This window comes from Sclerotinia sclerotiorum, genomic scaffold (assembly GCF_000146945.2).
Source record: "Sclerotinia sclerotiorum 1980 UF-70 scaffold_10 genomic scaffold, whole genome shotgun sequence".
NCBI classification, from domain to species: domain Eukaryota; kingdom Fungi; phylum Ascomycota; class Leotiomycetes; order Helotiales; family Sclerotiniaceae; genus Sclerotinia; species Sclerotinia sclerotiorum.
The window spans coordinates 1,308,645-1,329,346 of NW_001820826.1; the positions used below are offsets into that span (position 1 = coordinate 1,308,645).

A 20,702-nucleotide genomic window follows, 5' to 3' on the forward strand; every position below is an offset into this window, starting at 1 on the left:
AGAGCTTTGTACTCAAGATCAATCATTAGTTTAAATATTATACTTACTATACAATACATTTGTTATTTGTGAAGAATCACAGTCCCTGCTTGACCTTTAGTAGAAACCACCACGGCTTCCAACCCGATCTCGAGGCACTTGCATATGCCTAGCGATTGTATGTGCCATAAAATTTATCATTCTGAAGCACTTAGACTGGTTTGTGTATTCTAGATCACCTCAAGATCTCAGCTTTCAAGTATGCAGCCAGTGTGATCAACTCCGCAGAGCTCAGCTAAAACTTAAATATCACCAATTTTTATTCTCATTCTTTCCTATCCCAAATGTAAACTTCCTCAGGCCATCCTCTTCATTAGATTTAGAATATTATGTTGGCTTCTCCTAGCCAAAGCCTGAGGTGATGAGAAGACGGGAAATCGTAGCTGCGAACCAGAATCTGAGATGATCATTGATGTTTGAAAAAAGAGTACGTATCAGGTTACGAACAAATGGTTTTTGCTACAACCTCTTACTTCGAAAGCAACAAGAGGAGTGTCGAGGACATACTTTGGTTACTACCATTGCATGAACATACTCAAAGCGGTTAGAGTGTTGTGATTCGATGTATGGGAACGACGTATTGGAAGCAAAACGTCATACACTAAAGCACCATTGAAACTATAAAGCTAGAACATCCCCTCTTTCTTACACAACAATCCTCATTATTCTAGTAGAAGAATTTAGCTATCTTTTTCGTCAAAATGTTTAGATCCATTCTTTTGCTCTCTTCATTCCTCTTATTTCTTTCTTTAATATGTTGTATTCTCGATCTCAATAAATATAGAATTTTGAAACGACAAGCTCTCAGATCCCCTCCCCGCGACTGGCGAGAACTTTGGCGAATAAAGATGATATGGGCTATCATTGTTGGGTTCAGCATCTCCATCACAGTCTCTTCATCAACATCAAATACAAAAGTTCTTTCTATCCTTTCTCCGTTGCTCAATAAGGTTATTATACTTATTCAGGTAGGTATATTGATGTTGCGGGGTTAGTTTTGTGGCTAAAACTGAATTTATAGGTGTACGCCATCAACCAGATACCTGTATCCTTAGTTTTGAAAGATGGGATATGGTATAAAATGATATTCAACACTATTTTCGTATGGTTCACAATTGTGTATATTATACTCTCTGTGTTAGGTACAAGTTGTTGGTCATTGCCAGGAGAATTTTTCTTCCTTGCAGTTGCAAAGTCATGGCTTCTTCTCACTTCCTACAACAAACGATATTGGAGAAACAGAGGATCTCACAATACTGTTTTACCTGGCCTAATCCTTGATATTATCACGAATATACTAGCATGTGGTGGTAGCATCGCTAGCGTTATCATTGACTATTCCGACCAGCGGAATGGTCCAGGGAGCTTAACATCCATACAAGTAAGATAAGTGAATAACTAAAAAAGTTGGCTATGAATTAACTAACTTTATAGGCTTACATTCTGCTTGCTGGTCTTCTCCTTGTCCGCGGAATACTAGGCGAACTCTGGCGGCTATGGAAGGTCAGGGATCGGGGTGGTGTATTTATCGGAAACCAAGGGGCAAACGATATTATGCAAGGTCAATTGGGGAGTGTGAATAATAATCGCCTGGTATATCCAGATTTAATACATACGATAGCGTCAAGAGATCGGGTAATCGTCGTAACGAGGGGCAATGATGAGGTGGTCAATGAATATCCTATTTCCGAAGATCTACAGCGACCACCTAGAGCTTTTGTTTTAGGTGGTCGTCAAACGCGGGTACAGTAGAGGAGTTAGGCGATCAAGATAAAAAAAGGTCTATTCTTACATTACGAAATGCCAGTATAAATTTCTGCTTTCACTTAGCCGCTAGACCAACCGTCGGGGGCGTTTTCGTGAAGACAAATCTACTGAATCCACCCTTTTCCTTTTAGCATGGTCCATAGTACCGAAATGGCATTCAAGGTGCTGCGCAGTGACCAGCGAATCGACTGAAAACGGAGACCCGCTGATACTACATGGCTGTGATAATCCCTCCTTGAGCTGGATGGTAAATGGGGTGCGCTTGTCAGAAACCTCGAAAGAAACAGCCTTGCTGAAGTTCCCATCTTTATCTTCATTCGAGTCGTCCCCAAAAGAACCTTTCAAATGATTTCCTTGAATCATAAATACTGCCGAGGATCTGTCTAACTGTTCTAGGAGAACTTGCAAAGCAGTATGATGTGCGCGAAGGCGACAGATGATACGTCCTTGGCAAAAGTATCTTCCACGCTCCTTCTTAGGTATACTATCTAACTCGAAAAGAAAAAGCTCCGCAACTACACATCTAGCTAAATGGTCGAGTTCCTTTGATTCGTATATCGCTGACCGAGCTCGTTCTTTCACTTCTTGCATCCTAGTTGTATCATCCAACTCGGGTTCAGGGTGATCAAATTCAATATCGAATCGAAAGTATTGCTCCCGAGAGCCTTGCCTGCGGAGGCTTCGATGCTTGTGGGCAATGGTGCTCCCAAAAGAAAGCTTGAAGGCACGTATGAGACGTGGAATGAATCCATCCTTGAGGAGCCCACGGCTAGGGCCCATCTCTGGTACATCGTTTACTCGAGCTGCACCAGTACCTAATGATACGACAAGGCTAGGCTCCGCGGAATTTGGAAAAACAGCCGCTACTTCCTGCAATGCAATATTTCCAGGATCATTCTGTCGAACTCCACCATCTTGAAAAGTTCCTATGCCGGGTATGTATTTTGGCTCAAAGTACCTGACACTTACATCAGCATTTTGGTAAGAGAAAGTTCCATTAGAGAAACTACTGACCATGGCGCTGCCGAACCGCATCTTGCTCTATATTTGTGTTATTTACAATCAAAAATGAGGACACAGGTACATACATTTTCCAAAGGGGCACCTGCCCCAGGCCACATTTTGGTCGAAGTGCGTGGTAACCTAACAATGAATCAATGCTCTCCCCCGTTCGTGGTCTTAACCCAAATAATGACTCACCACATTTTGAAGGCCTGGTTCCAATTGCATTATAATTTGTGAATATGCAAGTGGAGGTATCTTGGATTGTGGTTACAGGAATTCCAATGCGGGTGCCTGTTGCTGTTGCATTTGAACAATCTAGAATGGATCTTTCTGTGCCAAATTCTTCTTGTAATATCTCTTCGAGATAATCAGCTGAGTAACATCCATCAGCGAAGTAGGAAACTAAAAAGGATACAAATGCCGAGAACCCAGGAATGCTTCGGATGAATGCGGGAATATGCGACATCAATCGTGGTTGAAAAGCGAATTTGGCAAAATGCTCAGCTCTCTCGATACACTTTTCAATTGACCAACCCATGACACAAAGCTTGAGTGCAACGATTGCACCTAAGACAATAAGCTTTGTAGATATCCAAGGGGAGGAGCCATTACCAATACTTGTACCATATACCATGTCAAAATTTTCTTGAACTGGGTAAGGTAAGCCAATCCTTTCCTGTAGGACCTGAAGATATTGGAGGCTTGCCACACCGCGGATGCCGCCACCATCGAAGGTCAAGACACGAATTCCAGCCGTTGGGGGCAGAGTCCGTACCACCACTCCAGATGTACTCAGCCCACAAAAGAAGCAGCTATCAACTTCAAATAGCCAAGGATCAAGAGGGCTCCGCCTCCCAAACACCCGAACACAGTTCTCGCAAATTATATGACCACATGGCAAGCCATACTGAGGTGTTCTCCGTATACAGACAACACAGGTATTGTCTAAATGAGTAAAAAGGCAGTTCGTGACTGTTTTGAGCAAGACTTGACGATGAGAATCTACCGTCATATTTATTGCAGAACGTTGTAGTTTCACAAAAAAGCTTTGCAACAACTCTTCAACCATCCTTAGAAAACCAGATGGTGATATGAGATCTGAGAAGCTGCTACTATTCATCCACTCAAGGTATGCCTGATAGCATAATCCTTTGTAAAGAACACGGAAAACATCAGAAGGATCGAATACTATACTCAGTTAGCAAATAAAATCGAGCATTATGTAGTACCTACAATGCATATCTGGAGGATAATGATCCAAAAGGAGACTGGATGTGATGAGTGGAACCGCCAGCTCTCGTAATTGCTCATTATTTTTGATCTGTGATAAGAAGTTTACTAAATGATCTTTGAGATCAGGGGCTACTTGATTGCCGATCCGCGATTCCTGAATAAAGTCAAAGGGAGTTCTAGAGCCTGCTCCAAAATGTGAGCTAGCCTGGCTCAAAAATGCTAAAAAATGTTGTCCTGAAAACAACATATTAGACTTAATTCTTGCTAAACGAACTTGATCCGAAATATCCATTAAATATTCTTTGAGTCGCCTGTGTTGAGCTTCTGATGAGACAGAGCTTTGGGGAAGTAAGGTGACAATTCGAATATTGCCAAAATGAGTAAACAGGTCCTTTTCAGTTTCGTTGTGTAATAGCTGAAAAAATTCTTCCAGTATGCGGAACTCAAGGGCAGAAGACTCAACTACGATAATAATATGGGCATGAGTGGCTGGAGGCAATGTTGAAGCCTGGTCGTTCTCTAACCAGGATGCCAAACGCTGAGCAATCGGTTGCAAGCCTCCCAAATCGGCAGCAAAGAAACAGAATACATCAGCGAATGGCGATAGAAGTTTAAGATGAAGATTATCCGCAGCCTTTACTATACCAGAGGCTCCACCAACACCACTTCTCGGGCCTGGAAGTACGGTACTGATGACTTCATGACAGTTCTCCGCTAAAAGCGGAGGCACTGACCTTTTATCAAAAGGAAAATCACTGTCTGCTATGAGTATAGGCCTGTCGCTGAATATGCTTGACGAATCGATATGAAGATGAATCTCTCCATTGCTCCTTTTACTTGTAATCCTTTTTTTGGTATTTGATGATATTAATTCTTGAAGTGCTAGAGTTTTGGATTTGTTTCCAATGAAGACAAATAAGGTTGGCGTTTGAACGTGAATGTGGGGGAGGCCTTGAAGTAAGTTTGTAGCTCGATTAGATACTTTAAAGATGATTTCATTTCTACTAGATAGTAGAGCAAGCCAATAACTGTGATTGCATTTCCTCATACTGAAAGGGGATATCTTGTATGATATAATGAACTAATGGAAAGTGAATTGAAGGAGAGAATGAATAAAGTGAATAAACGAATGTGTGGAGGATAAGGAATGAGTGAGTGAATAGGTGAATGATTGCAAGTAAATTATATAACAAATATAAATAAAGTAAAGTATCTGAAATTTTAAAATATGGATGATATTGTTGTATTTTATACTATAAGGTTATACATTGTTATGTTTTATATAAAATTAAGATAACCTGTAATACTGTGATATTCCAATTTAGACCGAACTTTTTTTAAGCACAACCCCTTTCTAGGAAAGTGTATTTTAATCAATAAGATTGCTTTTTTTTTTTTTTTTTTTTTTTTTTTTTCAAAATTCCGTACCCTACATGATTCCGCCTTTTCAGTACTTCATCGACGCGCTCTCAATTCTTTTCAAATCCAAAAAAGATTCTCACTCACCTCTCAAAATTAACAATGGAGCATTTCTGCGATGTCTGTCATCGACGCCGATCCTGGAGGTATCATCTGCAACATCCAATCACATCTGGGACATCACCTACTTCTAGCATCTGTACTAGGTGCTCGAAAAATAGATCACGAGAGCCGCCCTTTCACAAATTGAAAGCAAGCATTGAATCACCCGCTTTACATCCTTCATCTCATCCACCACAGTCATCACTACCATCCTCATCAGTAATCTACGAGGTACATCATTATCATCACTGCTGTCAATGTAAAAAGGAGGTTGCGAATAGAGATTCGGTACTATATGCCGAGTTGCATTCCGAAAGCTCTTCTTGATCATATCAACGACAGATACTAGGTTGAGTTGCTGCCACTAAAAGCATTCTTCAACTGAAGATCAATTACACTTGTCATTGATGAGAGTTTCGATGAGTCTCAGGATTGGGTTTAAAAGGCTTTAACAGCTAGAACTGAATGATTATTACTTTCATTTATAATATTATCATAACAATAATAAACAATGCTCAAAAATGCTTTGTTATAAGATGGTCCTGTTCATATACCTTTTACTACTTTTCCTTTCAGTTTGTTATCTCGCTTTCATCTGAATTTAATATCCCATAAATTGTAAGTTTGTTCGATATCAATTCAAATAATAATATAATTTGAAGTTAAAATATAATAAAAAAGAGGTTGAAAAAGCGTCGGAACTTGAATATTCCGAACCCTGGCCCACGGACGATCTTTTTTCGAAATAGGCTTAAGGTTAGATGGGTATGTAGCTTCGAACCACCAACCTTATTACCCCAGATCTAATGTTGTGACTAGTGGGTGTTCGGGTTAATTCCGGGGTGTATAGCTGGCTCTCATAATATGCTTGCTTAGTGTTGATGCCAAAATCATAAAATTCATATTTTCAGATTCACTTGATTCAAAAAATCTTTACACACGTGTGCTCCTATAGATATTCTGATTTGTGCAGTCAAAGTTGTAGAGTAACGGTAGGGTTCCAGTTTAAAACCCGGGTGCTTACAAACAGGGCCGCGAATCAGAGTTTAGTTTTTTACTCTGTACAATTTTACTTAAGCTATACTATGCTGATACTGGCTTACTTGATGCTATGTCATTTATGGGACTTTGTGGTATATAATGTGGGGTTGGGCTTGATTGGGGAGTGTGGTATTGTCTGCGAGCCGCCCTGATAGACAACTCCTATTTTAACATCCTGTTGATCTCTTATTTAAGCAGCTCTTATTTAAGCAGCTCTTATTCAAGCAGCTCTTATTCAAGCAGCTCTTATTCAAGCAGCTCTTATTCAAGCAGCTCTTATTCAAGGATGGACAAAAGGTAAGGTAAGACCGGGGTGATCCGGGGTAAAACCCGCTGATATACTACCCTGCTTTATCTTTGTAGGGTAGAGTAACCATCTATCGATATTACTGGGTAATCTGCTTTCTAAAACCTCTACATGATAGAATAACCACCTCATAGAGGTCAAATACCCCAGGTAGGGCACGGGTGTCCATAACTGCTCTTATTTACGCAGTTCTTATTTAAGCAACTCTTATTCAGGGATGGATAAAAGGTAGGATAAACCGGGGTGATCCGGAGTGAAACCTGTTGGTATATCACCCTGCTTTATCTCTATAGGATAGGGTAATCACTTTTCGATATTGCCGGGTAATCCACTCTGTAAAACCTCTATATAATAGAGTAATTACCCTATAGAGGTCAAATACCCCAGGTAGGGTACGGGTGTCCATGCCTGCTCTTATTTAAGCAGTTCTTATTTAAGCGATCCTTATTTAAGCAGTTCTTATTTAAGCGATCCTTATTTAAGCAGTTCTTATTTAAGAAGTTCTTATTTAAGCAGTTCTTATTCAAGCAGTTCTTACTCTAACACTTCTTATTTTAACACCTCTCATTTAAGCAGTTCTTATTTAAGCAGTTCTTACTCTAACACTTCTTATTTTAACATCTCTCATTTAGAAAAAGGTCCGAAGCCCTCGATTCTGACAGGGGTAATACTCGAAAGGATATCGGAATAATGGACTTTGCTTAATTGGGTAAGCGCCTCGGCGTTCCACAGCCATTTCAGACGCTCCCCTCTTATGAGGTTCTAGGACATGCAGCTCTAGACTGCACTCGTGTTGGTTGTAAGTCCAAAAAATTATAAAGTACAAGGGGATAAAGTACTCGTGCGGCTAGAAAGTATAAGACTATCCACTTAAATATGGGCCACTATTCCGCTTTTAGTTTACCATCCTGTGGTACGTGCCTAAAAGTGGAGTGTGACATACTTTCTGACAGCATGAGCACCTGTTATATGCACGCTTGGACTGTTGGTTTATTGGTTCAAAACCTATAACCAACTTATGATTGATAGGTAAACCAAAATTCCAAGCCACCCTGCTTATAACTGTTGTTAACTGTACCCAACCTATCAACTACACTGGACGGAAGTATCGGATTTCGGAGTACTAGCACAAACGGCGAGGCCGACTTCGCCTTATCAATACAAATACTTGATAAGTAAGAATGGGACTTGATCCGGTCGAATTACTCTACATTCTATCATAATTATACTTACTTCATTTATCATTTTCTCTTTGTCAAGCGAATCAAGATGTCCACACTACATCCTGATATCGTCGAGTTCAATCGTCGACCACTTCCTGATCTCGATGAGTGCATGGTTCGACCTTACTCCGTAAGCCAAGGAGCCCTTGGACTTCAAGATCGCTTCAATACTGTAGACACTGCGTATGCATCAAGAGCAGGGGAGGAAACGGCAGAGTAAGTTGTTTGAAAAACACTTCTTTTATTTATTAGAAGTAATATTGACGATATTGGGTTACAGTAAGCGGAATAGTGAGAAGGTATCACTACAACACAATGTAATCGATATTGCTAGACCCTGTATGATCTCGTCATAGCCTAACAGTACCTTTAGAACCTAGTACAAGCTCCATACATCGGGGAAGATGCTCGAGTTACTCAGCTACGAAGTGAGTTTCTAAACCGTTCTGCTAGGGAAAATATTGACTTTAAAGAAATCGATCAAATACTCAGACAAATGCCAGCAAACCCTACACCTGAGAGGCTTCCACTCGAAGTCCTCCAGTTTCTGCCACGTACATTACGAGGTTTGAAAGGTAGAGTTGACCAATCACCCTTAGTTAGTAGTTTCTAAGCTCATTTTAATCGCTAGCATTAATGAGGGACGCTGAGCTCCAAACTCAAGAAAATTTTCAGGAAAAAATGGAAGGCAAGCTGAAAGAGGTGGAAGGCAAGCTGAAAGAAGTGGAAGCCAACGTGAAACAAGTAGAAGGCAAGCTATATCTAATCCTTTTTTGTGCTCCTAGCTAATGAGATACAAATCAAATATAGATTGGTCCCAATTCCGACACAAAGTGCTACAATTTAGGGTACAATGCTTAGAGAAGAATCTCACCGATGAACAAAAGGGGCCGGGCTCAGATTTTCAGTGGATCATGGACTGGGAAAGAAAGCAAAATGAAGGCATGTAGATAAATCTTGACCTCAAATTTGATGAGATGAATGCGTAGATGTATTATTGGTTCAGTGACTTTTGTCGGGAAAATGAGATAAAAATTCTTATTAGTGCTGGATAAGCCAGGCAGTATACTTGATTCAAAGCTAAAGTAAAAAAGAAATGTCTATGTTAATCAGCGCGGGAACAGTCAGGCTTAAATTGAAGGAATATCAAAATGAAATATGACTTATTTAATGAGGCCCTCTAGATCAATCAATCAAAGAAGAAACGAGTGAGTCTCAAACCACAAATAATGCTCATGTGCGATTGCAAATGCCCTGCTAGGATGTACAAAGAGTCAACATCAAAGAGTTGGAAACATCGCAACCATGTGTAGCCCAATTGTCGTTAGGATGCGTATATGCTTGATTGCAAGATGAATTTCCATCAGGATTCCCTCCAGGACAGACCACCATCTCGCAGTTCGAATTTTTATTTGTTGCTTGAAGAACCAGACCCTCTTTCTGAAATGGCCATGGGGATTTACCGTCCCAAGCATCCGCAGTACCATCAAGATATCCGTTTACATTTGAAATATCATACCATAAACCAGGCGCCGTGGTGGGTAAGTAAGTATATTCGAATTGTATAATAGTACTCTTTTCAAAGGCTGTCATTTTGTCGGAAGCAGTTCCTATGCTTTGATTTGGCGAGATCTTGAGTGATATTCCGCCGTATAGTGTTATATTCGGTGTTGCTGCATTGTCGAGAGTACGGATTCTCCATTGCTCACTATAGATGCTATTTGGGGGAAGGACTTGAAGTGGCGGGGTATAGCTACCTACGGATGCGTAATATATTGGATAACTACACTTGTTCAAAATAATAGCTTGCCCAACTCCGCTTCCAGACACTATGCCTGCCAATAACAAAGCAAGAATCTGGGCTTTAATCAACATGGCTTTTATGATTATAAAGTGCAGTGCAAACCTCGAGTAGGGTTCGGTGATGAGAGTATATAGGTATATATTAATATGGTTTATCAGGACTATACATATGTCAGAATTCATCAACATAACTCAAATAATAAATAGTCATTAAACTCTTATAAATGACTTTGGTTATTTTTGACTTAAATCTGATTTATACAGGATCCTGATAATCATATTAATATATATTTTCAATAATAAGAAACCATTTTTTGATTTATGCCAAATTAATTATATCCTTATATAGGGTAATTGGGCAAACTTAAGCCGAAAAAGAAACTACTCCAAATAGACATACACTTTTCCCCTCATTGTTGTCAAATAACTAATATGTTCTAAAACCTTAACAATTCGATAATGTATTATATTTATAATTAAAGAGATATAGTATGTTTGCAGGTTGCACGATTTCCCATTAATAATCAGAGTCTGCAGCAGTAAGGATAAATGATATACCTTGATCATTTGGCATTATTGATGGCCAAGTGTTAATTGCAGTTTTAATCTATGGCTATATCGATTAGAAAGACGAGGATGGTATAAATAAATGAATCAATAGATGAATAGGGAATATCGATAATAAATATATAGTAAAATATAAAAAGGAGCAATCATTAGCATTTTTTTCCTTTAATAAGCATATTATGTATATATAAGGTTTTGCAAGAGGATCAAAATTGATACTGGTTGACTTTAAGAGATGATACTTTAGATTTACAGGAGAAAGAGTTGCGGATATTAATTGATGCTAGGCCATATAGAGATCAGTTAGCATTCAAACATTCGGACACCAAAAGAAGTCGATTCGGGGAGTTGGAAAATGAAGAATGGCTATTTTTGTAGATTTAATTGAGTACAAAGAGCTAGAGTAATTGCGGGGTAAAATAATGCGGGGTACCACCTATGCGGCCAGTAAGTATGTCGGTAAAATAATGCGGGGTACGAGTACCACCCGTGCGGTCACTGGTCAGTAAGTATGTCACGCTCCATTAGGTCATTATTCCTCTTGTAGTTTATCATCATATGACGGTAGTGATTAAGTTATCTAAGCAAGTTGAAGAATAGCTTTTTATCAATTACTGTTTGGTGTGTGGTGAAGGCACAAAGATAATTTGTATAACGTTTTTAAATTTACTCCATCAAAAGTTAGCGATAAGGGTTTCTCCTAGAGTGCAAGAGACAAAAAAACAGATCAGCTCCCCAAACACTGTTGACCATCTAATCATCCTGTACCTTTGGCAAGCTTGATTGGGATGACGAGTTTGAGATTGAAAAACGGATGTATCGTCACCTTTAGCCTCTTCAAGGAAGATTCATACCTTGTTTTTACGGAGAAGCAATATACGATGGATCACCAGCATTGGTCTTATACGAAATCATCGGCCGAAGATTATATGATCTCACAATGAAATATGGAGAAAATGACGAATTTGAAAGAAAGTTAGAAGAGGTTTACAAAGCGTTAACTCTATACGGAATAACCCATAGAGATCCTGCTTTACACAATGCAATCGATGTTGGGGATCGCATAATGATTGTTGATTTGGAACAATCAAGAACCGAGGAGATGGAATGGGAAGAAAGTACCAATAAAGGTAATGCGGGATACCTAATGCATCAGCTTCAACTGAATCGTCAATACGAGGAGGAGGAAAGGCGGAGAAAAGAAGAGGCAATGAAAACAGAAGAAGAGGAAATAAGGAAAAGGATGGAAAAAAGCAGGTATAGTTAGAAAAGCCTGATTTATTACCCCTCTGATATATTGTTAGGCTTTGGAACTTGGCATATTCAGGTTGACGAGAAGAAGATGTATTGGGTTTATTGAGACCAGAAAGAGCATCAGATTGAATTGATTGATTATTTAGCTAAGCAGTTAAGCTGCGAGTATATATTCAAAAAAAAAATGAAGGAATAGGCTTAGGTATTCGGCCTTCGGAATTAAAAGTGCTTTGAAATCAAAATATTGAAAGCAAACAAACAGTATACCAAAAAGGAAAGAATGAATTTAAAAGTTGAGTTTTGTTTGCTCCTTATATACATCATGCAATATAGATGCATATGCTGCCAAGATCTTAGGAGGTCAACAAGATGGTATCGTGTTGGGACAAGGGAGGGGTTGAACAATGCTTTCTTTGCTAGCTGATTAGAAAACAAGGCAAATATAAGTGGCTAAGTATTAAGTTCCTAGTGGTAATAGGCGGGCAGAGCAGGCTGTAATGAGGGTTGGCATCATACTTATTTATCTTACATAATTCGAAAATCACCTCAGCTGGAAAGATCATGGAAGGATTTTTACTATAGAGAAAAGTAGTATGAAATGTGGTTATCACCTCCTAGGGTCACTAAGGCAGTAAAGCTACACAAAATGGGAAACGAAAATACTACCACTCCACCAGGAAGCCGGCGTTAGGAGTTGAACCTAGATGGTAGTATATATTAAAGGGGTAACAACGGCCACGTCATGGCATACCATACAGAACATATACACGAAACTGGACTTGCCCTTGAGGATGTACACTGTCATGGCGATTATTGCGTTGTCGTTGATGACTGGACTCGTCGAATATGCCTGCCCAGGTTTCGTGTTCGTGTAGATCACGCCCATCCTGTCAGTAGCCTTGTGTGTCCTAGCATATATGGTTCCATCTACCTGTACTCCAGTCGACGGCTGTGCTGAAGACCTTGTCCCCGACCTGAACCAGGCTCACATTGGGCTCCCAAAGCAGGATTGTAGACCACTCGTATATCGACTTGTCATAGCGCGTGGACAGCAGAAGTCTAGCGGTGTCCCTGACGAAGGTCTGGCATGAGCAGTCAAGCGTGGCCATGCACACCGACGATGTCCATCTCATCCTCCCAACCTCAGGCTTTTCCATTGACATGTCGGTCCACATGTACATCGTCCTGTATCGAGACGTGCCCATCATGCCCGTATAGCAGGTACCCCTGTCCCTCGTCTCGATCAGCCTATCGAGCTCAGAGTCGAGCACACCTATAGGCAAGACCGTGCCTTGAACCTCGTTCTCGATCATGAGTCCGTATCTCATACCACACCCGTCGAGGTTCACGACCATGTTGCTAAGAGGCGGTGTGGATAACCTGAATGTATCCCTGGGGCCCCAGGCCATTAACCAATACTCACACTCTTCGCCTTCAGGTATACCGAGTACGTCGGTGTGGCGAATACTGGTTCTGCTGTCGTACTCATCGTGGAAGGTGGACTTGGACATAGTCACGCACATGATCTTGACGACTGGTGCCGTGTGTATGGCTGAAGCCGTGTGCCGATCCCTGCAAGCATTGCGTGAGCCCGTGATCCATCTGAGGATCTTAAGCAACCCTGTGCCCATGACCACAACTGCGAATCCACGCTTATTCATGTCCAAGACCCAGTCTGTGCTCACGCCTATGGCCGAGTACAAGCTGCAGTATCTGAATCTCTCCATGTCCGTGAGCGCGAGTACTGGCCCAACTGCCTTCCTAAGCGAATATATGTCCTTGGTATTCAACGACCTCAGGATCAGCGTTTTGAATCCCGCCACGTTCGCTATTGCGTTGATGAGTCTGTTCGAGTTCATATCTGTGGCTCGCTTTCATGTGTGTGCCGTTATAGAATACTATACTTGAACCGCTGTTTGCATCCTATGCGGGAGGGCGGACGCCGAAAGCAAAATGTACTTTCTATAAGGATATATAAGTATTTCCTGGAAGACTTAAATACTTTTCAGTGAAGCACATTACATACATAGATTTGTTAGGCAAATGCTTAAAAATGGGATTCCTAAAATCTGAAGTACAGTTCGTATAGGAAGTAAAAATAGTTTCATTCCTAATTCAGCAAAGGCGAAGCTATTCATTTTGATTATTAATCATTTTCAATTATTGATTATCTTATGTCATTAATCATTTTCATCATGTGGTATCGTTCCCAATTATGGTGTGTTTTAGAGTACCGTGGAATGGCCATTCTCGATACTCGGTCACTAGAAAAAAAAAGAGTAGCCTGAATACCTATAGAATGATTGTGAAAATAGAAATTAGGCTGCAACAGAAGATTTGATATCTACAACTTGCACGATTTATGTATACGTCGTTAGGGACTTATTACTCTAACAACTCCAATTCTCTTGTCACATTCATATCCTCCATACGCCAGACTTCCAGTTCACCCTTTAGCCCCAACAAATCAGTTCTCTTTATCTGAATTGTATCTCCATCACTCTCCTTGACGATATTTTCTATCCATTTCAATGCTGTACTGATCCATATATTCTCTTGAGGTAGATAGTCTTGAACTTTTTTCACCCGCTTTGATTGCCGTGGAGATAGTTTTGTACCTGGAGATGTATTAGTTATCAATATCATCAGAATTCAGTAGTTGCCATTTACCTAGGCTTGAAATTGATGTATCGGGATGTTTCCGCTTTCTTTTTTTCGGCTCCATTGCGACTACATTAAGCTCATGAACATTCATCTGAGAGGGCGTTTCTGGTTCATCATCGGTCTCAGTTAGATCAATTACTAATGGTTGTGGTGATGGAGCCTGATAACTTGTTAGTTTTAGAGTATCAATTATAATCTCCAGTTTTACCAACACACCTTTATTCTATCTTCCATCAATTTTTCCGAGAGACTCGCAGGCTGAGCCTTTTCGGTAAGAGATATTTCCGCGGGTCCATTGATATCCACTACCAAATTTTGTGATCCTTCAGGCTGTAAATTTGACTTCTTGACAGGATCCTCATCCTCCAAAATAATATTCAAACTATTGAGCAAAGTCTGTGTTCGTTCCTTAAATCGCAATTCAACGTCTTTAGGTATTTCCTCGAGTCTCAGAATGGCTCCAAGTAATTTTGGGATCCTTACGACAGAAATAGAGATTGCTGGGGGCTTCAGGTTTTCGAGAACAGATAGACGAGAGGACATCTCGTCCATAATGTCTTTCTTTGCTGGTTCACCTTTGGTTAATAGCCCATTTTGTAAATCTCGTCGCAATTTTCGAAGTTGATCCTAGTGATCTGTTTAGCTTTTTAAAATGAATTTTGAGCAATGATTGCAATATACCTCTATCTGGTCTCTGTTTGTGTCAACAATTGGCTCTTGTTCATATGCAATCTCCGTGACAATCTGTCCAGATTGTTTTGAGCATATTCGATTCAGATTATGTGCAAGGTGAGGTGTAATCGGAGAGGCGTCGCTGGGATCAAGAACGGGCAATGACTCGATCTCCAACTGGATATCTTCGCCAGAAGTTTCTGTGCTCGAAGCTTCAAATTTTGAGTCAGGCTTGCTGATATTGGACTCAGTTGTCACAGTCTCATCAGGGGAGTATGGATCGAAAGTATAGACCCAATCTCTCCAGACGACCTCGCTACTCGGAGTGATAGGGCGTGGTGAGGCACAAGTTGGTGTACAAGATTCAGCATTTGAGGCTTCGAAAGTTGAATAAAACTCGTCGATTTTAGTATCGAGTATTATAGTCTCGTCAGAAGAGGATGAAGTCAAAGAATCATCCCATTCTTCCCAGTTAATGAATGTTGGTGAGGTACAAGTTGATGAGGTCATCTTCGATTATGATTTTGAAAGTATAAGAAGAATGAGGAAAAAGAACAGAAGTTTTCACTTTAGAAGTGAGGAGTAACGGCCTTTTTATAACTATCTGGTCGATCTCGCATATCACCTGATGACTGGCGCCCTAGATTACTTTTAGCAAAGGAGGGCTCATCTAACACACTTTGTTAGAAGAAGGCCTATCGGATATTTGTGAAAATTTCTCGCGCTCCGCATCAGATTGGAGATATGTATGATATGATATTTGTAATAAAAATGCTAGATACGATAGCAAAAACGGAAGGTCCAAGAGAATATATTATCTCAAAGATCGCATAACCAGAATTGGCTTGGATCGGGTCGTTCAGCCTTCCTGACACAGCTTCAATTGGTCTCGTCTTCGTAAGATTTAAAAGTTACACAGGTTTTTTCTAATCTATTCATTACTTTAGACGAACAATCATAGATTGATATTTGAAGAGCGGTAAAAGACAGAAGAAATGGATGAGAAGTCGTGAAAAGTTATCTAGAGCCTAGGAGTGCGATCATCAGATTCCTCCGGTTATATCGATCTAAGGGACCTCACCAACCTAGCACGCGCCCCGCTACACAGACATGTACAAGCATAGATGTTGAATCTAGAACTATGAGATATAGGTTAGTGTGTTACGTCAGTTCAGGAACTAGACACCCAAAGGCTAGATAGATAGGATTCTCTTATATAGGTATGTAATCAAAGCAACAACACAATGACGTGATTACTGAGCCTAGGATGCTGCCCAAAAAATACACGACGTTTTTATTTTTTGAATCTCCTTCACTTTCTTCTCTTCACATTCAAGTTAAAAATAACTTTCACATCATTTTTGCTTCCTTGGAAGTTTCTAATCGTTCTTTCTACACATTCACTCCTTCTAAACGCTCATTTCTACAAAACTCATCTATGAGAATTGCTTATCTAGAAACATGATATACCATAAACAACCAGTCCAAATATTCCAAATGCTACACTACCTTGGCTATCTCATCACAATCATAACAACTGTATCTGCTGTTATCTTACCCATTGCTGCAACATCTGCAGTTTCAGTATCTGAATCTTTTATCTCTGTTACTCCTCATCAGCAATTCTCAAGCTCGATAGGGGTCTTGGGATGTATGATCGATACAAATCGTGTTGCATACTGGCCATCGTCTCCCGACTGCGGTGCCACAATGTGTGTTAGAGTATCTTATAATAGTCGATCCGTGAACCTTCTTCATATCGATCGGTCCGGCGGGGCTTACGATATATCTTATGATGCATGGAACTATCTTTATACCGGAAAGTCCGCCACTCAAGATCCTCAATATGGTGGAGGTATTGCTGCAACCTATACTATCTTGCCTATTTCAGAATGCACAAATCTCATCACTTCTCCAGACAAGAAGCTCCCTCTTACTGCAGCGAATTCCATGGACTACGTTGCAAACTGCCTTGTCCAAAATACCTCATGGGTCGCATCTAATTATGGATTATGGAATATTGCGACGTCAGCATGCACATATGGGATCGACGAGGAATGTATATTGAATTTAACAGTCTCAAACCAACCTACTTGTCCTCATCAGTTGGGGCTACAGGTGCCACTGACAACATTACCAGTTTTTGATATTGAATATGGGACGGGAAAGAAGATTTTGGCTGTTTGAGTAATAGTGGGTAGATAGCGATACAAGATAGCAAAAGTTTAACAGAAATTAGAGATTGAAACAGTGGCTTAGTTGCATTATTGAGATGAGATTTTGTCGGATGGGTATATGTGGAATTTGGAGCTTGATCTGAGAAGATAGATATCCTTGAATACTAGATAAATAGTTAGACAATTTAAAATATAGTATAAAGGTAAATGAAATAAAGTTGTTGATACATAACTTCAGACTATACCTGATCACCTTGATCAATTTGGTCAATTTGGTCAATTTGGTCGATTTGGTCAATTTGGTCAATTTGGTCAATTTGGTCAATTTGGTCAATTTGGTCAATTCATTTGGTCAATCTGATCAATTCGGTCTATCCATCTGGTCAATTCATTCTCAATCGTGAGGTTTTACCATCCCAATTTGAATATTACTTATTTTATTTGTCATTTTCCTTATTATATACGAAGAGTATCTGTAAGGCGGGCATGATTCCCTAGGGTTAGTTTTCACTTCCCCCATTCAAACATTAGAAGATTGGGGCTTTCAATCTCCCCAACCTGTATTAGCTACGGTCGAATAAGGCCAGCTACCCTCCATTTATTATTGTTAGAAGCCTACAAAGCTCCTAGCCGTCTTAGATAGTCATAGACTCAGTGTAGACGTTAATTTAATCAATCAATCAATCGATTGGGATGGATATTATCTGGATCACGTGAGACTCATATGACCATTTGGTCGCACGACAAAGGCGTGACCTGGAGAAAGATCTTTGTCAACCCTTCGCACAGTTTCTACCTTACCACAAGAATCCCTCCATAATCAGCTTTTGCTAGAAAGGTGATCAACTAATACAATGAATACCGTTAGAGTGGCATCCTGTGTTGAATGCTTCAACATTGTCATCAGGGATGAGACTAATCTTAATCCAATTAGGGTAGCACCAAACTAAAGAAGAAAGATTTAATTTGTATCGAGCTTATTTAAACAGAAGGTTTAATCTGTGTCAAGCTTATTTAGGCAAAAGAATTAATTTGTATCAAGTATATTTAGGCGAGAGGCTTAATTTATATCAAGCTTATTTAAGAACATCTAAAATCGCGCGAAACGCAAAGACGTCTATACTCAACTTAAGCTATTTACGGTAGCAGTCGAATTCTATAAGCAACGTTGTAAAAAGATTCATGTCGAAGGTCTTAATATTCATTGAGGGCTATTCTTCTTAAAGCTAGGTTCGGACCTGCGGACTGTTACGAGGTTTGCCGTCTAGATCACGTGGAAGTGCTCTAGGCTCTCGAGGTGATTTATAACTAGGCGTCAAGCAGGGACTTAAAGTAATGACAATAATGAAATTCGTAACTAATAGTAGAGTATACTAAATGATTGATCTTGAGTACGAAGCTCTACAGATGAAAACCTATCCCTTTATATAGAACTTCATATTCTACTGTGTTCCTTTGGATCCCTTGGATCTATTGGATCTAGAGTTTAATTATCTAGATCCTCTAGATCCTTAGATCCATCACGTGATTTCGATCAGAACATATGTCTGTGCTTGCTGAAGGTGGGGAGACTCTACGAACCAATTACCATACAATTTTGTATGCGAATCGGTTTGCTTTTCCACGGGGTCTGAGCTCATATGGACAGGTTGACTGTTACTACGTAACACGGACTATATAGATAATTATTGTTGCCTTATAAACTAGGCTCATAAAAGCCTAACCACGTTACGGAGCATCACGAGTAAGCGTCACGTCGGCTTATATAATTTGATTCTACTGGGCAAAAGTCACAGTGCCTTTACCAGCAATTAGTAAAATGTCACGGTGGCTTATTTCAACCAACCACATTTGGAAATCATTATTGAAGTTCCGGGTAGTGTACTTTCCATTATTTCTAATTGGTTACTATATTCAGAATTTTGAAAATATCGTGATTGTGTTACGACGGTATTCAGTTATGACTAAACCCCGCATCACATGACTAAGCAAGGGGTCACGTGTTACCACTCGCCCCACCGATTTAAATCGAGGGGAACAGTGGGAAGGCCTCCCACCGATCCCACTGATTTATATCGAGGGGAACGGTGGGACATACGGCACGAAGGTCTATATAATCAAGATGGGTTTCCTTTGTATAGAGCTTCGTGCTCAAGATCAATCATTTAGTATACTCTACTATTAATCACGAATTGCATGTCATTATTGTCATTACTTAAGTCCCTGCTTGACGCCTAGTTATAAACCACCTCGAGAGCCTAGAGCACTTCCACGTGATCTAGGCGGCAAACCTCGTAACAGATTGGTGGAAAGTTCAATTGAAAGTTAGATAATCAGGCCTGAAAGCCTATAATTTTAGTGAATCAGAGCCTGTAGCCTGTAGCCTGTGTGATTATGTAACCTTAGTACAAGGACTTTTTTTTTTCAAAGCCCTCGATTCCGACAGGGGTAATATTTGAATGATTATCGGGATATCGGTTGGCTGCTATTTCAGACATTCCCGCTTATTTAGACAAAAGGTTTAATTTGTATCAAGCTCATTTTGGCGAAAGATTCAAGTTACCTTGTCCTGTACCTATTGTTAGTAAGTTTGTAACGTCACTTTTAAGGATATACTACAGAATGGTAAAGTAAAAGGGAATCATGTTTAAGTAAAGTGTAAGATACTTTCTAGACGAGTATATATTCTTATTTTATATCAGTAATTTCAGAAATTTTAAAACCAATTTACTATACAATCCTGTGGTGAATTGTGACACATGAAATACATTGCTAGATACTTATTATAATTTTGTTTTACTGGCTTATAACACGAAGGATAACAAGAATGGTATTGAATACTAGCAAACGACGAAGTGAAAGGTTAAGGAGGCGAAAATTGACTCTTTTCAAAAAGGCGTATGATCTTGGGAAAGAATACAATGTCGACGTTGCTGTAATTATTTGCCAACGCGGGAAATATTACACATTCAGATCTTTAGACAACAAGTCCTGGCCCCCATCCATGAATGAAATCGTAAGTAAATACCTTTGAAAACTACCTTTCTACTAATAATTTAATTACTAGGAAAACTCATATCCACTCCCAAAAAATATGCTACCACAACATATCGAAGAAAAAATATTGAAGAAAAAATATCGAAAAGCGAAGGACGATGATGAAAGAGGTGGTTAGGACATGATCTTGGAAAGTCATCGGCCAATGTTATTTTTTTGATCCAATCAAAAAAGTTCACTTATCTTAAACGTCTATGAATACTCTGCAGGTGCTCGATCGGCCTCGTCATTACAATCAATATAGGTTTAGGAAAAAAAAGAATAATTCGTTACTATTATCACGTCACAATTGAGATTAATATTTTGGATAGTATTACCCCTTGAATATAGTACGCAAACATAAGTTTGAATTTAACAAGCATACCCCCTATG

General features: G+C 39.8%; 13 protein-coding genes across 13 annotated transcripts; 7 read left to right on the forward strand and 6 right to left on the reverse strand.

Annotated features, from left to right (window-relative positions):
• Positions 1-740: 740 nt before the first annotated feature.
• On the forward strand, positions 741-1,791 carry SS1G_08007 (predicted protein; the record flags this gene model as incomplete). The annotated part of the gene is made up of 4 exons (XM_001591331.1): positions 741-1,007; positions 1,061-1,420; positions 1,474-1,600; positions 1,661-1,791. 4 exons carry the CDS (start codon positions 741-743, stop codon positions 1,789-1,791), a joined length of 885 nt encoding a protein of 294 aa, XP_001591381.1.
• Positions 1,792-1,910: 119 nt separating this feature from the next.
• On the reverse strand, positions 1,911-4,291 carry SS1G_08008 (hypothetical protein; the record flags this gene model as incomplete). Its single annotated transcript, XM_001591332.1, has 4 exons — positions 1,911-2,046; positions 2,195-2,764; positions 2,895-3,462; positions 4,045-4,291. 4 exons carry the CDS (start codon positions 4,289-4,291, stop codon positions 1,911-1,913), a joined length of 1,521 nt encoding a protein of 506 aa, XP_001591382.1.
• Positions 4,292-4,660: 369 nt separating this feature from the next.
• On the forward strand, positions 4,661-4,762 carry SS1G_08009 (predicted protein; the record flags this gene model as incomplete). Its single annotated transcript, XM_001591333.1, has 1 exon — positions 4,661-4,762. The coding sequence occupies one exon, from the start codon at positions 4,661-4,663 to the stop codon at positions 4,760-4,762; it is 102 nt and encodes a 33-aa protein (XP_001591383.1).
• An 803-nt stretch (positions 4,763-5,565) lies between these two features.
• On the forward strand, positions 5,566-7,113 carry SS1G_08010 (predicted protein; the record flags this gene model as incomplete). The annotated part of the gene is made up of 5 exons (XM_001591334.1): positions 5,566-5,796; positions 6,247-6,330; positions 6,644-6,698; positions 6,820-6,908; positions 7,048-7,113. The coding sequence occupies 5 exons, from the start codon at positions 5,566-5,568 to the stop codon at positions 7,111-7,113; spliced, it is 525 nt and encodes a 174-aa protein (XP_001591384.1).
• A 1,069-nt stretch (positions 7,114-8,182) lies between these two features.
• On the forward strand, positions 8,183-9,086 carry SS1G_08011 (predicted protein; the record flags this gene model as incomplete). Its single annotated transcript, XM_001591335.1, has 4 exons — positions 8,183-8,352; positions 8,417-8,475; positions 8,517-8,690; positions 8,947-9,086. The coding sequence occupies 4 exons, from the start codon at positions 8,183-8,185 to the stop codon at positions 9,084-9,086; spliced, it is 543 nt and encodes a 180-aa protein (XP_001591385.1).
• Positions 9,087-9,393: 307 nt separating this feature from the next.
• Positions 9,394-10,011, reverse strand: SS1G_08012 (predicted protein; the record flags this gene model as incomplete). The annotated part of the gene is made up of 1 exon (XM_001591336.1): positions 9,394-10,011. The coding sequence occupies one exon, from the start codon at positions 10,009-10,011 to the stop codon at positions 9,394-9,396; it is 618 nt and encodes a 205-aa protein (XP_001591386.1).
• Positions 10,012-10,928: 917 nt separating this feature from the next.
• Positions 10,929-12,161, forward strand: SS1G_08013 (predicted protein; the record flags this gene model as incomplete). The annotated part of the gene is made up of 3 exons (XM_001591337.1): positions 10,929-11,011; positions 11,530-11,768; positions 12,094-12,161. 3 exons carry the CDS (start codon positions 10,929-10,931, stop codon positions 12,159-12,161), a joined length of 390 nt encoding a protein of 129 aa, XP_001591387.1.
• A 261-nt stretch (positions 12,162-12,422) lies between these two features.
• Positions 12,423-12,646, reverse strand: SS1G_08014 (predicted protein; the record flags this gene model as incomplete). Its single annotated transcript, XM_001591338.1, has 2 exons — positions 12,423-12,460; positions 12,517-12,646. 2 exons carry the CDS (start codon positions 12,644-12,646, stop codon positions 12,423-12,425), a joined length of 168 nt encoding a protein of 55 aa, XP_001591388.1.
• A 318-nt stretch (positions 12,647-12,964) lies between these two features.
• On the reverse strand, positions 12,965-13,271 carry SS1G_08015 (predicted protein; the record flags this gene model as incomplete). The annotated part of the gene is made up of 2 exons (XM_001591339.1): positions 12,965-12,987; positions 13,184-13,271. The coding sequence occupies 2 exons, from the start codon at positions 13,269-13,271 to the stop codon at positions 12,965-12,967; spliced, it is 111 nt and encodes a 36-aa protein (XP_001591389.1).
• Positions 13,272-13,521: 250 nt separating this feature from the next.
• Positions 13,522-13,638, reverse strand: SS1G_08016 (predicted protein; the record flags this gene model as incomplete). The annotated part of the gene is made up of 1 exon (XM_001591340.1): positions 13,522-13,638. The coding sequence occupies one exon, from the start codon at positions 13,636-13,638 to the stop codon at positions 13,522-13,524; it is 117 nt and encodes a 38-aa protein (XP_001591390.1).
• Positions 13,639-14,145: 507 nt separating this feature from the next.
• Positions 14,146-15,606, reverse strand: SS1G_08017 (predicted protein; the record flags this gene model as incomplete). The annotated part of the gene is made up of 4 exons (XM_001591341.1): positions 14,146-14,378; positions 14,431-14,584; positions 14,641-15,051; positions 15,106-15,606. 4 exons carry the CDS (start codon positions 15,604-15,606, stop codon positions 14,146-14,148), a joined length of 1,299 nt encoding a protein of 432 aa, XP_001591391.1.
• A 987-nt stretch (positions 15,607-16,593) lies between these two features.
• On the forward strand, positions 16,594-17,634 carry SS1G_08018 (hypothetical protein; the record flags this gene model as incomplete). Its single annotated transcript, XM_001591342.1, has 3 exons — positions 16,594-17,155; positions 17,237-17,277; positions 17,512-17,634. 3 exons carry the CDS (start codon positions 16,594-16,596, stop codon positions 17,632-17,634), a joined length of 726 nt encoding a protein of 241 aa, XP_001591392.1.
• A 2,643-nt stretch (positions 17,635-20,277) lies between these two features.
• Positions 20,278-20,448, forward strand: SS1G_08019 (predicted protein; the record flags this gene model as incomplete). The annotated part of the gene is made up of 2 exons (XM_001591343.1): positions 20,278-20,289; positions 20,341-20,448. 2 exons carry the CDS (start codon positions 20,278-20,280, stop codon positions 20,446-20,448), a joined length of 120 nt encoding a protein of 39 aa, XP_001591393.1.
• Between the last annotated feature and the right edge of the window lie 254 nt (positions 20,449-20,702).